The following is a 15336-nucleotide window of genomic DNA, read 5'->3' as shown; positions in this document are numbered from 1 at the left end:
GCCGGGTCACCGGGCCAGGCCGGGCTCTATTTGCTTAGACGCCGGGCCGGGCCGGGCTCTAGTCACTGGGTCGCCGGGCCGGGCTGCATAAAAATATGAAGGCCCGGGTCGGCCCGGGCCATTTTTCGATGCGGCCGGGCCGGGTCGGGCCCGGAAAAGTCGGCCCGTGCAGTGCTCTACCACTAATGGCTTTCCTATTAAGTGCTTTCATGTCAAGATTATACTTCATGGCAGCATAATATATAACAGTACAAATCCGTTACATTTTGCCACTCTGTGATTAGGTTGAGAAATGGTGTGTTCAGTGCTGATTCAATCGGAAATTTCGAGGAGGCGGCAGTGCCCTACGTCTCCACCTAAAGTTTGCATAATTTGGTAAAATAATGGCAATGTTTGGTATTCACAGTATCCAATCCATGTTTTTTGTGACTGTTTGCAGGCTGCATTTGTCTTGTCTGCTATCACTAGGTTTGCTAAATGAAAGGGACAGTACAAACCTAAACGAAAGCTGAAAACTGGACATGTGCAAAATATTTCAGTTGAATTTGTCACCGGCTTTTTATAACTGTAGAATGAGCACTTTTGCTGCTATAACATCATTGTCAGTGGCATCCAGTTTTTGTTCTGCTAAGCAATCCAGCCATCATTTTCAGACAAAACTTGTTGGTTGTAAGAGGAAGTGTAGTGAACGAAGCCAGCCGTTAGCGCAAAAATAGCAGAAAACGAGGAAGTCGTGTTAATACAAGAGCCCTGATGTAGAGAGTGCAATTTTATTTTGCAATATTTCAGGACAGCAGAAAACCACGTACATTACAATTGTAGGCTAAATTAATAAGAAAGGACCACAGCACTCCTGTATTAGAAGATAAAATTACAAATGCAGTTATTCAATCACTACTTTGTAATGATTAAGGCACGATTATCCATTGCTACAATTTAATACGGAGAATACCAGTCATCTATTGTTCTGAACAAGAACCACATTTAAAAAGTTCTGCCTCGTACTTCTCGCATGTAACAGTATCCAACCACGTTTAGCGTCGGTACAATAGACAAAAATTTTAACCCACCTGTCTATAGAGGGTTACTGATCGCAGTAAGGGGTTGCGACGTTTGCACGAAGCTATACTGGATGGATGGAGAGGAGTGTTATTTGCATCAATGTGAACCACAAAGGCTGCAAATGGTCATACAGAAAATCGGATCTGCAATTACCAAAGCTGATGCTGTTTGATGTCACTGCGAATGCCCTGCTCCCAAAAGCAGCAGCTTTCGGAGATCGAAGCTTCCTTTCTCATCTCACCATAGCTCAGAACGGCAGGTGTGCAAAAGTGTATTTCCTAACGTAGGATGTTTAAGATTCTTCGTTTTCGGGTTTTAAGATTTTTCAAATTCGGGAGGAAAAAATCGGGTGCTATTTACGCACGAGAATTCAGGGAGAAATTGGGTGCTATGATCTCTGTTTGACATGTCACCGCGGAATTTTCGGGTGAAACGAAAGCCATATGAAACAAGGCACTGCTGGGACAGTGAAACAAGCCCAGTGAAACCAGTCCAGTGAAACAGTGAAACAAGCCACTGGGGAACTGGGACAAGAAACAATAATCTTTATAATTCCGCTCGTCTTTGACTCCTGCAGGAGGGGATCATACACGGAGGACAAATAGGTTGTCACAAATGGCTCTCTTTGCTGATATTACGATTCACTTTTCCGACGGTTTACCGAGAACCACAAGTTGAAGGACCACAAGGATTTCGGGTAGATATTGGGTTTTACACGAATTCTTGCAAATTTGTTCGGGGGGGGGAACTATCGTGAGAAATTGGGTTTAACCCGAAAACGGAGAACCCTAAGGATGTTTCACTTACTCGTTCCTCTGCATGCAACACGGTAACTAACCACTGACATGGAACCCTCAAGTGATAATGGCAGACCCAGCACACAATGCTCGTTTGCCCTAAGCTGTTGCCTGAGATCCTTCGGTAGTGAGGCCCTGCAGGCCTTCCATGATAGCATGCAGGTGCCGATTGGTGACCCGGTGAAGGTCCTCTGAAATCCCTAAAAGGATCTGGTAGTTATGTTTTGTGGCAACCATTCCCAATGGAACAGCAAGGGCTTCATCCAGTTGTTTGGCCACTTGGCTCACCCTCCCAAAGACATGAGCCTCTAGTGGGACAGGTAGGAGGATGGATATCGACGTAAATGCTGCCAGCCAGTCGTAGAACTTCTGGCTTGAAAAGTCTGGTTGCTCCACAAAGTCTTCGCCGAGAATATGTTCCACATTTGAGATCTCCAGTCCTGTAAACGAAGGAGAACTTTCTAGACAGACCACACTGCATCCTGACTTTCACAATTTTCTCTCTCCTGCAGTAGAACTAGTGTCGCAGAAACACTCTTTTGCTTGGTATCTTTCAAAGAGATTGCAGCACTGTCTTTTTGCAATCCTGGCTAGTGTCCACAAGAGTTTGGAAATTTCATACATTACGATTAATTAAATATGTGTTCCGGCAATGAGTACTAGTTCAGATATGAGGCTTTTTTTGGTGAGAATGGAGGTGGCTGCACATGCAGTTAACATGAAGCAGAACTCCAAAACACATTAGAGAGTTTGCCTTTGCGTACGTAAGGGATAGCGCGGTGGCTCTGCAGTATGCGCAAAGCTCTCTTTATGTTTTGCGTGTGTGCAGAACTACCAACACTATCCCTTAAGTACGCAAAAGCAATAGCGTACGACGCACTAAAACTCTCTATTAACTTGTATATAATTGTGTTTGCTACGTTAATTGGATTCTGAATACTGAGTAAATGTTTGTGAGAAACAGCTAAACAAGAGAAAAAAATAGTGGTCCTAAAACTTGTCAAGAGGACTTAAAGCACTACATTAAAGCAAAAGCCTCAAAGTCAGGTACCACAGCTGTTTAAAAAAAACAGAACTTCGGTTGAAATTTGGTTTGATTATACAAGATCTTGAATTTTTTTGTCCTCTACAGAATTCTTATAAACGTAATGTTAATTGGTTAGGAGCAACTACATTTATTAGAAATGAGACTTTTGTGCAAGAGGCAGCACTTCTTCAGGTTAGAAGTGCAGACTCGTGCACGAAAGTCTTGTTTCTAATAACCATTAGTTGCTCCCACTTAACATTATGTTTCTGATTCCCTCACTGCAGGCTCCTTGACAATATTTTTTTGTTTTGTTTTCCTCTTTCGACGTATAGGATTTTTAAAATATAACTATGAGAGCCACCTAGATGCAGTTTCCACAGGTGGGTTATGCGGCTAGGCAGACATCCTGTCAGAAAGCATATGAAACTACTAAATGACTACTTACCTGAAATTCATTAATTGACTCGTTAATTAATGAATCTATATCCATCCCTATCTATATCCACACTCTTTTTTAACTATCCTGAAACGAATGCATACTTTCAGATATATCTATATAAATTGCTAAATTTTGCTATGCAAGTTAGTCGAAACGGAAATCACGCACTTCTCGAGCACAGAAAGAGCGATAGGCGTTCATATCGGTTGGCCATCTGTTTTGTAGCGACGAAGCTGGTTGGAGTAAATGCTGGTCTGTTGGCCAGATAGACCACTTTTTGGCCAAGGCAAGCCAAAAGTCATGTCATTTTTGTGCTCGAGAAGTGCGTACTGGCTCATATGCATATAAAAGTTTGGTGATTTATATCTCAAAGTACAGGGTGGATGCAGATAAAGTAGTCCCACATTTATGCACGTATGGTGTTCTCTGCTTACCACATGAACTTCCGGTGGCGTGGGATGATGCATTTATCCGTTGAAAACGAACAAAAGAAATCGTGGTAACCATACTCCGCGTAACAAAAATGTTATCCATGCAAACGTTACTCTCAGTACATCCCGATTTTCCTATGCAGAAGTCAATATGGCTGTCACGGCACAGTTGCGTCTAGCTACCGCTAGGCGTACCAGATCTCGTTTTGTTTCTGCGCGAGTGGCAACCCCAGCGGTGGGGCGATGCAACTGTGCTGGACTGCCATGTCCCATTGGAAATACACGGAGCGAAGTTCGCGTTGCTAACAATTTTATTGCGCAAAGTTTGGTTACCACGAATTTTATTCTCGATTTGCCGCCGCATGTGCCGCCGGAAGTTCGTACGGTATGCAGGAAACGCGTTATGTGCGAAAATATGGGGCTACTTTATCTGCACCCACCCTGTATGTGCTCATTTCAGGATCTTTTAAAGGAGGGTAGATTGAAATGATTGCCTTCAATCCTGCTGTCACGCATTTTCCTGAAACATCTAATTAAAAAGTTAATTAATGAATTTTAGGTAATTAGTCATCCAGTAGCTACGTGCGCTTTCCCACAGGATGTCCACCCTGCCTCATAACCCACACGCAAAAATGGCATCTGCCGAACACAATCGTGTCAGCGGGCCGCATTGAGCCATGGAGGAGCTATGCGGACCGCATGCCACAGGTTTGGGGTAGCCTGATTCTGATAAAGATGACAAAATACAGCACATAAAATGACATAAAGCTTATATATTTGTGTTACTTAGACCCAGTTTCACCAATGCTGGTTAACTTTGAACCGAGATCAAGGGTTGCTAAAACTTAGTTTAAAAGTTTTAAAAGTTAAAACTCAATTATTTTTTTATAAATGTTAGTTGCTGACGTGACGAGTGTTTCAGCGACATTAACACTCTTTAGTGAAGCACAGTTTAGCATCAAATTCAAGCTAAGGGACTATTGATCTCGGTTATGTATGTCTCGGATTTGTTCAAACGTTAACCGGTGTTGGTGAAACTGTGCCTTAGCAATGCTCAATCACAGGGCCAGCAATCCTTTTTTATTTGCGATGTACTGAGAAAATTTAACGCCTCTTGTTTTTAACTATTGCGTCAACATCGGGTGAAAGTGATTGCGTAGTTGCGATCTTAAGGACTGTGTTGAGGTGTTCATTTGTTAGTTGTGTGCATAACTTTGACCTATTCAGGTTCATGACAGAAAACATCCTGCTCGCAGACGTATGTTGACACAGTTGTCTCGCGATGCAAAGCCACAAATTATAATTAGACGTATGTTGTACCACACATGGATAGGTTTCTCTGCGACAACGTACGTATCTTCGGAGTGTTTTGTCCAATCTAAGAATAAAACTAAGCCGCATCAACTTCAGCAAAATTGTTCTTATCGGTGCGTCGCACTGAGAGTCAATCAGTTCCATTTGTAAGTCGTCAAGAACCTTATCCACAGCTGTAGAAAACGGAGAGCCAAAAAGCTCCATTTCAAGTTTCCTGAACTCTAAAAATCTTCGCTCAAATTCACTCTGGCAATCACAAAAAGTTGAAAGTTCGACGTTCCTTGTCTATCTGTGTCACTTTTGTTATCATCTCTGTTGTCACAGTAAATCAATTTACACCTTTTTAAGCACATGCTTGTCCCATGGCGCACTCCTTTTTTGATACCATGAGATGTGGGTGTTTTCCCGAGACACCCTTTATTTAGGTACATTCCTCATAAAATACCCTTATAATGGGTATTTAAAAAGAAAAACACCCTTGTAGAGGGAGTATTCTATTGAAAACACCTTGTAGGATGGGGTGTCTTTTGGCAAAAACTCCCTCTGAAACAGTCTAATGCTAGCTCCCGTGGCAGCATGCCGAGCCATGCAGTCCCATGTTTTTCCTTCTATGGCAAGCACCACCCACAACATGGCAGAGTTCCAGCCGTGATTCCAGCGTACAACCCAAACCGGAGCACAATGCATCACAGGCACCCATCATTAGCTTGGCAACACTGTACAACCAGCGTAAGTGCTGAGTAAGAGACCGGAGCACCCTTGATAGCCAATATTGATGTACCGTACTGGATGGATCATATACTGAAATACAGTTTGTTGAGACACCTTCGTGAAGTGCAGTGGGGCGGAAAACATTTGTAACGGTGACGGAAATGCGTCTTCCCAATTAACACTTACGTCTGCAATGAGATAACAGCTGAATTCCTGACATCCCTCCCTGTTACATGTATATACTGTGTTTTTAGCTCAGGATATAGTCCATAATGTGACTACTTGCTGAGTGAAGCTGTGAAGCCAGTATACTTTTTCTTTTATTCACATATCACCAATTAAAACACACTTTCCAGCACCATATTTCCAGTTCAAATGGGGTGTAAGAACAGGTGTATAGGACGTATCTATTTCAACACCTCACTTTACGCCCTGAATGATAAAATGTGAAGCGATCCAATCGGGTGGCTCGACCCCCGCGGAAATTGTTGATTTTTTTATTCCTTGTTCCAATAGTTGAGAAATCAATTCCCAAGAAATATTTTCGCCGAATTCGGCAGCATTTTTTCGCTACGTGGCGCTAAATGTCGGGAATTGCATCAAAAGCGAGGTGCGTTTGATTGCTTCTCCAGAGAAAATGGCAAAAGGTTTTTCAGGTTCGTAAACGATGAAGTGATCCGAAAGGATGTGTCTTTCACCCACATCCGAGAAACCTTCGGTTTGATGTGGCTTTTAGGACGTAATCTAGAGGCAATAATGCGCATTTTCGGTCAATGTTTCACATTTTCTGATGACTCACTGCCTACGAATTGAAGCTTGAAATTTGGTAGCCATGGAGTTGGTGACTCGACCAATCAACGGAACAAAAATTATTGCTTATGCGCCAAATGAGACCCAGATATAATTAGGCAAATGTGCCGAATTTTAAGAAATCGGCATAATACAACAAAAAATAAACAAATGCGGCCAACGCGATACAAACAATCTGTCAAAGCGAAAGTGAAGATAAATGTGTCATCTAAAACATAACTACAAATCTAAAGGGTACTTTTTGTTGTTTTTCAGCAAATAATTTTTGAATGAAGCACAGTTATGACAAGGGGATGTAGTCGAAAGTTGCATGCCCTTATGTCACTGGAATGAATAAACACGCAACTCTACCAGAAAAAAAAAAAAAAAAGAAACACGATAAATTCTGTTTACTACAGTACTGTAATGAAAGCAAACCGTTCACTTTAAAGCAACCTGTAAGCAAATTTTCCTAATCTTCCTTTTATGTAATTTTCGCCCACTCACAGGGAAGGCACCTTCCCTTGGTGTTGTTGTTAATGGCCAAGTTCGCTCTCTGCCGCCGATCAACATCAATTCCGATACGGTACATGTAAAGACTGACATTTTTCATTGGCGCAACATTATTTCGTTGCATTATTCGTATTCGAAGTGTGAACGTGTGGACTCGAGCACTTTAGCCCCAAGAAAAAAGCACGTCGCCAGTCCGCCGCATGATTCAGAAGAACACCAAGCTGTTTATGTGATCCAATATCAGGTATCATATGTATATCCTCGAAAGAGGAGCACCCGTCGAAAAATAAAGATGCTCCCAAGCGGTCGTCTGTTTTGAGCTAGACAAGCGAGAGAGAATTGTTTGCAGAAGTATTTCATGCGTGGTCCGTCAATACCTGTCGCTCTACCTACCCAAACCCGCTTCTCAACACATGCCTGCGTGGCCTTCACTGTCACGACGCTTCCGGCTTTAGTGGCTTGTGAGGAATGCCGCAACCTCCGAAAGTTTGCTGCGACTGATATGGGCAATCATCCTCACTAGCCACCCTGACCCGTCATCTTACCCGAAGCTTACGGTTGGCGTTTGTTTACTCACCTTCTGGAGCTCTCGTCTCCGACCATGGATGCACCATCTACATCGACCAATGTGAGAGACAGTACGCTCTGCTCTTTTGGCCCAAAGGATTGCAACAAATACGTTCGTACCCCTTCCGTCACGAAGTTCAGCGAGTTGAGTCAAGAGGAACAGTCACTGATTTCTGCTCGAGCAAAGCGCACCACTTCAATCACTGGCATTTGCAAGGACCATCATTTGCTATACACACGAAAATACAGCCAAAATCTTGCTTCAAGATGTTGTGTCGGCCCGTTCAGCAAACACAAGAAGAATGTGCGTGGGATGAAAATAATATCTTCCACACTGTCGAAAAATGCACTGTCGCTCCAGCTGACCAGTTGTGTCCAAAGTGTTACATAGAGTGTGCGAAATATCATGACGAGGACACTTCAAGTGAGACGGAACCTGTGGCCAGTCCAGTACAGTACAGACATCGAGCGACATCGATCAAGATCTGCAGACGCTCAACGAGTCCCTGGTACTTCTTGGAGAAACACCAGTGACGCGAAAAAGAGCCCTGGATCAACAAGAAGGCTACGCACAAGCCAAACTGCGCAAAATGGAATGAAAAGCGAGGAGGGCACTAGAAACATCGTTGGGGGTTGGGATAGACGAGCCGACTACGTCACAAGAACCGTGTCCCGTACTGCTCGAAGGTTACACAACTGTGCTCGATGAACTGAGACACAAATTTGCTGAAGAAGGTAATTAATTGCGGAAAGTCATGATATTGACACTGGCACCGCCGTCATGGTCGAGACAGCAGACAGCCAGTTATTTTGGAGCGTCTCAACGTATGGTGTGGAAAGCTAGGGAAATGAAGAAATATGCTGGAATCCTCAGTGAACCAAGCTCCTCCAGGGGAAAACCAGCTCTGGACAACGACACGAAGCAATCTGTGCTTCAATTCTACAAGGACGATCTGATATCATACTGTATGCCGGGGAAGAAAGACGTGTTGAAAGGACACCAGAAATGTCTCATGCTCGCCAGCCTGAAGGAAGCTTTCATCACGTGGAAGGCCAACAATCCTACATTGAAAGCTGGTTTTTCGACATTTGGTTCCTTAAGACCACCCTGGTGCGTCCTCACAGGGGACCCAGGAACGCATGCTGTTTGTGTTTGCAGTTACCATCGGAATGTGAAGATGGTGCTCCACGTGGCTGGGATAGAAAACGGTTATAAGGAACTCCTTGGTACAATGGTACGCAGCATTGAATGCGAACAGTGCATGCTGGGCAGCTGTACTGACTGCCCGGGGTTACCGGGAGTCCAGAGCGTACTGGACACAAAGAGTTTTGTGACAATATCACATACCAGCAGTGGGTGCCTGGAGTTCGTGCGTCGCTTCAAACATTTGTTGTCCAAGTAGAGGAGTTCCTACAGAACCTGCTGTGTGCGCTTTCATTGCCCAGAATTCCCCCAGTCGTTTTACCGGAATACGTCGCAGGCAACAGTGCACCCGATTGTGGTATATTTCAGGGATCGAGATCAAGTATTGCAAAATCTCTCCTTCGTGGTGATATCAGAGTCCCTCGCCCATGACAATGCATCTGTTCACTTGTATCAAAAGTTATGTTTAGAACGGTTCCTCGCAGATCATCCCCATATCAAAAAGTTGCATTGTTTTTTCCGATGGCACCGCTGCCCAGTACAAAAACAAGAAGAACTTGATAAATTTGTTCTATCATGAAGAGGATTTCGGTGTTGCAGCTACATGGCACTTCTTCGGTACCTCTCACGGCAAAGGAGTGTGTAACGGGATTGGAGGCACTGTCAAGCGACTTGCAGCAAAGGCAAGTCTGAGGAGACCATTCGACCGCCAGATACTCACCGCACACGACCTTTTCCTCTGGGATCAAGAGAATCTAGAGCGCATAGTTCCAATTTAGGTGTCATGTAGTGATGTGACCCAGGAACAGGGCGCATTGAAAACACGTTAACAGATGGCAAAAGCCATATCAGGCACTCGGGATTTCCACTGCTTTGAACCCCTATTGACAGGAAAAGTGAGGGTTCATGTCACATCATCATCCGCCAAAGCCAAGGTGTACAACGTTCGTCAGCCGCATTGCTAGTTTCGCCTGTGTACAGATGAAATTACAGAACTCCTACTCACTTGGAAAATGTTTGTTACCAATTGTTTTCAATATGATTCCCTAATGAACTCTTTTTACCTAAATACTGTTTTTCCTTGTGATTGTGTCTATTTATTCATCCCAGTCACATAAGGGCACGCAACTTCGCCCTACACGCCCCTTGTCGTAACTGTGCTTCATTCAAAAATTAATTGTTCAAAAACAACAAAAAGTACCCTTTTGATTTTTAGTTATGTTTTAGATGATACATTTGCCTTCACTTTCGCTTTGACAGATTATTCGTATCACATTGGACACGTTTGTTTATTTTTTGTTGTATTATGCCAATTTCTTAAAATTTGGCATATTTGCCTAATTATATCCGGGTCTCATTTGGCGCCTAAGCAATAATTTTTTTTCCGTTGATTGGTCGAGTCACCAACTCGATGGCTACCAAATTTCAAGCTTCAATTCGCAGGCAGTGAGTGAGCAGAAAATGTTAAACATTCACCGAAAACACGCATTTTTGCCTCTAGATTATGTCCTGAAAGCCACATCAAAACGAAGGTTTCTCAGATGTGGGTGAAAGACACATCCTTTTGGGTCAAGGCGGTGACTTGGGCAAGTTGGTACATAACTACGTAGAAAACAGCGCAGAGACGGGGCACGAATCAAGAGTGTTCCTGATTGTCCTCCTTTCATGTTCTTCTCTCCTTTTTGGTTTTGCCCCCTTTGGGAAGTAAAGCTTCAGTTGCTAGTCAACGCTCTGTGTATGCACTTGTTTCTTCTTCATGTCCCATCTCTGCGCTGTTTTCTACGTACTTTTGGGTCATTTCATCATTTACAAACCTGAAAAACCTTTTGCCGTTTTCTCTGGAAAAGCAATCAAACGCACCTCACTTTTGACGCAGATCCCGACATTTAGCGCCACATAGCGAAAAAATGCTGCCGAATTCGGAGAAAATATTTCTTGGGTGTTGATTTCTCAACTATTGGAACAAGGAAAAAAAAAACCAGTGATTTCTGCGGGGGGCGAGCCACCCGATTGGATCGCTTCATGTGGAATGACCCACCTTTAGTAATGCTCTTTTGTACACCCCTTCCTTTTTGAGTTTGAGCAATGGAACAGGGTGTTTTTAGAAGAATGCACCTGTTTCGAGCGACTAAAGGTGTAAAACGATTTACTGTGTACTCTGTTGTCAGCTCCAGACAGCCTGTTTAAAATGACTACTTGCACAGTCCTATTCGATACAATGAGTAGCTGTGTACAGAACGGCTTCATTATATCAATTAGATTGGCCTTACCCGCTGATGCGTGCGCTTTGGCAACATGCTCTTTTAACTTAGTCGCCCTCTTGAAAGCTGCATTACAGGAGATGCAGATATGAGGCCGCGACGCCGCATGGTGTTCCTTTTCGTGCCTGTTGAGAGTTGAGCGGTCCACGAACGTCTTCTGACACAGAGAGCAGGCGTGAGGACGCCTTTCTTCCTGGCTCTCTGCGTGCACCGCCGAATGTCGCTTCAGGTCCGAACGCTGGTGGAAGCACTTTCCGCACACTTCGCAAGAATGCCGCGCGGCTTCGCCAGTGTGCATGCTCAGATGGGACCTAACGAAGTCAGTAAAGCAATGTCAGATTACTGCTTACTGCTACGCGCGCGGATCACCTCAGGTAATCCCGGCGAGCAAATTGTCGAGCGCAAGTAGGGCATGTGAAGCGGACTGCTGAGCTAGCGTCCTTGGCTGCCTTGTGAGTTCGAAGGTGGCGCCAGAGCCCCGTACTTTGCCTAAATGGTCGTCCACACAAAGTGCAGCTATACAACGTCCGACCATCGTGGAGTGCCTCATGCTCTCTCAGCGACAGCGGGCTCGAAAACGTTCGTTCGCAAACCTTGCAACGAGGTTTCTCTGTTTCTTTACCTACAACGAAACGAATAAAGGTTTCAGGAGCAAAAAAAAAAACAAAAAGCCCAGGTGTAGAAGCGAAACATTTACCGGCACTTCTTTTCTTTGCCATCGTTCGTCTTCCATTTTTAAACAAGCCTGGGCGGCAACGACGGCTGGTAGCGAGATTATCGGTCTTGAAATCGAAACTAGAAATGTAACCCCCCCCCCCCCCCCCGAATGTCTTTTTCGTTAATTCAATTATGTCTGGGTGTTCAAGTGCCCCAGTGCAGAACTTGCGTTGGTGTCCCCGTGTCCCCTCCTCAGAAGCCTCTGCTCTCTTTCCCCTCATATATGTGACGAATATATAAAGATTGCATTGCGATCCCCATGCGAAAGAAGTCTAAGTTTTGGTTTCGATTTCTACGTGAGAGAGGAACACGTTTGTACATATTCCTACTTTCATGATGCAACGCTGTGGTCGTGTTTACATTTAGTAAGCTCACAATGTTTCAAGTCGCGATGATGTGTGAGAATAAACCAGCCAGGAATTCATCTATACATTTTGTTGCGCAGGGGTTCGTTATGCTCTCTGTATACACCCTGGCATAGGCGCCGCCAGGATTTTTTTCCAATGGGGTGTAGAATGTTTGGCATTCTGTCAGAATTTTTGCGCCTGCAACTTGGCTTGAAGAAGGCAGGGGAAAAAGCTCCCCCCCCCCCCCCCCCCCCCCCGCCGTGATTGCGCGCCCATGCTTCCTGGGTTTTCCCCGGACACTGTAAGGCAAACGTCGCGGCGCAGTCCCTGGATGCACCGACCGGAGAATTACACTTTCTTTATCTTTTTTTCTTTTTAAATCAGAGGCAGAGCTATGAGCTGACGACTTCTCGAGCAACCATGCCATATTACATGGACCATGGACGGAGGCTTGCTTCACTTGCAGGCACTTGAGGCATGCTGCATCACTTGCTTGTTTACCACGCATAGGTGGGCATTGGTGAAACCTCACTCGCCCTCACCCTCACCGCCCTCACGAGCACATGCCTTCACTCGCCCTCACCCTCACGGCCCTCATGGGCACATGCCCTAACTCGCCCTCACCCTCACGGCCCTCACGGGCACATGCCCTCACTCGCCCTCACCCCGCGGCACTCACAAACGCAAGCCCTCACCCATGACTGTCTTACCCTCTAAGGTCTCCCGTGAGTGCACTCATGAGGTTGTGCCCCTCATGAGACCTCCTGTGAGTGCACTCTGTCGGAGGGGCGCCTGCACTGTGTGAGTGAAGCCACTGGTGAGGCCTGAGGGGTGTGGGCAGAGGTGGGCGTTTGTCCTCACTAGCCTCGCATGCTGCATCACTTGCTTGTTTACCACGCATAGGTGGGCATTGGTGAAACCTCACTCGCCCTCACCCTCACCGCCCTCACGAGCACATGCCTTCACTCGCCCTCACCCTCACGGCCCTCATGGGCACATGCCCTAACTCGCCCTCACCCTCACGGCCCTCACGGGCACATGCCCTCACTCGACCTCACCCCGCGGCACTCACAAACGCAAGCCCTCACCCATGACTGTCTTACCCTCTAAGGTCTCCCGTGAGTGCACTCATGAGGTTGTGCCCCTCATGAGACCTCCTGTGAGTGCACTCTGTCGGAGGGGCGCCTGCACTGTGTGAGTGAAGCCACTGGTGAGGCCTGAGGGGTGTGGGCAGAGGTGGGCGTTTGTCCTCACTAGCCTCGCCCTCACCTCAATTTTCTGGGAGAAAAATTTTCCTCACCTCACCTCACCTCAAAGGAATTTTTGAGACTTCCTCACCTCACCTCAAAAATTTGTTTCGAAATTTTCCTCACATCACCTCACCTCAATTTTTTAAAGCTATTTGTGTATTCGATGTGAAGATTGTGTATTCGATGCGCGTTGGCTTTGAGTGACTGCCAATGTAAATGCATATATCTCAAGCGTGAGTGCATACGGGGTGCGGCACGAAACGTGTCATTTGACCATTATAAGAAAACGGGGGGGGGGGGGGGAAACGGGGAAAAATATGGGGTAAACAAACTTCTTCTGGACATTTAGTTTGTCACCAAATACAAATAGTTTTATCAATTTGCTATTGAAATACATTTTCGAAATTGAACTCATGAAATTGCTTAGTCAATGTAACGTTACTCTTTTTTCTTTTTTTCTTCTTCTTCTTCTTCTTGCTGGAGGATTTGGCCTAGTCAATCATAGAAAACGCTTCGCGGAACGATTGTTATACCCGTAAAAGTTGCGCGGAAATTGAGATTCAGTTGTGGGTATGCGAATGACGCGCAAAGTCGGGCGTCAGATCAGCGGCGAGAGAGGAGGGCAGTCCCCGCCCATATGAGAGATAGAAGCTGTGGAAAGAAGGAAAGATATCTCGTGTACGCGCGGGAAAAGTTTTCATGAAGTGCGCGTTCATAAATTTTTCCTCGACTCACCTCAAAAAATTTTCCCATGGTGTTCCTCACCTCACCTAAAAAAATTTAAAAAGATTTTCCTCGCCTCACCTCACCTCAAAAACTTTTTGAAAATTTTCCTCACCTCACCTCACCTCACCTCAAACATCACCAGAAAAATTGGCCCTCACCTCACCTCACCTCAAATATCGTGAGGTGAGGATGAGGTGAGGGTAAGGAAACTCTCACCCTCGCACGCCCTCGTCAGGGTGCCCACCTCTGGGTGTGAGGTCCTATGAGGGCATTGATGATATGGTTCCAGCGACACGACTACCGGCTGTGTGCACTTTAAAGGGCTGGTGTGCCGGTTTCTAGCAATTTCGCCTACGTCGCGCTGGGAACACAGCGAAGCGTCCTGAGCTGACTGATTACTTGGTGATATGGTTCCAGTGACCCAACTACCGGCAGGGTGCACTTTAAAGGGCTGGTGTGCCGGTTTCTAGCAATTTCGCCTACGTCGCGCTGGGAACACAGCGAAGCGTCCTGAGCTGACTGATTACTTGGTGATATGGTTCCAGTGACCCAACTACCGGCAGGGTGCACTTTAAAGGGCTGGTGTGCCGGTTTCTAGCAATTTCGCCTACGTCGCGCTGGGAACACAGCGAAGCGTCCTGAGCTGACTGATTACTTGGTGATATGGTTCCAGTGACCCAACTACCGGCAGGGTGCACTTTAAAGGGCTGGTGTGCCGGTTTCTAGCAATTTCGCCTACGTCGCGCTGGGAACACAGCGAAGCGTCCTGAGCTGACTGATTACTTGGTAATATGGTTCCAGTGACCCAACTGCCGGCAGGGTGCACTTTAAAGGGCTGGTGTGCCGGTTTCTAGCAATTTCGCCTACGTCGCGCTGGGAACACAGCGAAGCGTCCTGAGCTGACTGATTACTTGGTGATATGGTTCCAGTGACCCAACTACCGGCAGGGTGCACTTTAAAGGGCTGGTGTGCCGGTTTCTAGCAATTTCGCCTACGTCGCGGTGGGAACACAGCGAAGCGTCCTGAGCTGACTGATTACCTGGTGATATGGTTCCAGTGACCCAACTGCCGGCAGGGTGGACTTTAAAGGGCTGGTGTGCCGGTTTCTAGCAATTTCGTCTACGTCGCGCTGGGAACACAGCGAAGCGTCGTGAGCTGACTGATTAGTTGGTGATATGGTTCCAGTGACCCAACTACCGGCAGGGTGCACTTTAAAGGGCTGGTGTGCCGGTTTCTAGCAA

General features: G+C 45.9%; 1 protein-coding gene across 1 annotated transcript; it reads right to left on the bottom strand.

Annotated features, from left to right (window-relative positions):
- Positions 1–756: 756 nt before the first annotated feature.
- Positions 757–11812, bottom strand: LOC135391583 (zinc finger protein 501-like). The gene is made up of 4 exons (XM_064621883.1): positions 11753–11812; positions 11425–11677; positions 11065–11366; positions 757–2299 (listed from the first exon to the last, which is right to left on the bottom strand). Exons 1-4 carry the CDS (start codon positions 11772–11774, stop codon positions 1959–1961), a joined length of 918 nt encoding a protein of 305 aa, XP_064477953.1. The 5' UTR covers positions 11775–11812; the 3' UTR covers positions 757–1958.
- Between the last annotated feature and the right edge of the window lie 3524 nt (positions 11813–15336).

Source organism: Ornithodoros turicata, chromosome 4, assembly GCF_037126465.1.
Source record: "Ornithodoros turicata isolate Travis chromosome 4, ASM3712646v1, whole genome shotgun sequence".
NCBI classification, from domain to species: domain Eukaryota; kingdom Metazoa; phylum Arthropoda; class Arachnida; order Ixodida; family Argasidae; genus Ornithodoros; species Ornithodoros turicata.
This window is presented reverse-complemented; position numbering and strand designations above follow the sequence as displayed.

Excerpts from the sequence above, each read along its gene's own strand:
- LOC135391583 (XM_064621883.1), bottom strand. The coding sequence starts at position 11,774 with ATGGCAAAGAAAAGAAGTGCCG. Across the intron at positions 11,678-11,752 it reads GGCAAAGAAAAGAAGTGCCG|GTAAAGAAACAGAGAAACCT; the intron begins GTAAATGTTTCG and ends GTTTCGTTGTAG. Across the intron at positions 11,367-11,424 it reads GCTCGCCGGGATTACCTGAG|GTCCCATCTGAGCATGCACA; the intron begins GTGATCCGCGCG and ends TGACTTCGTTAG.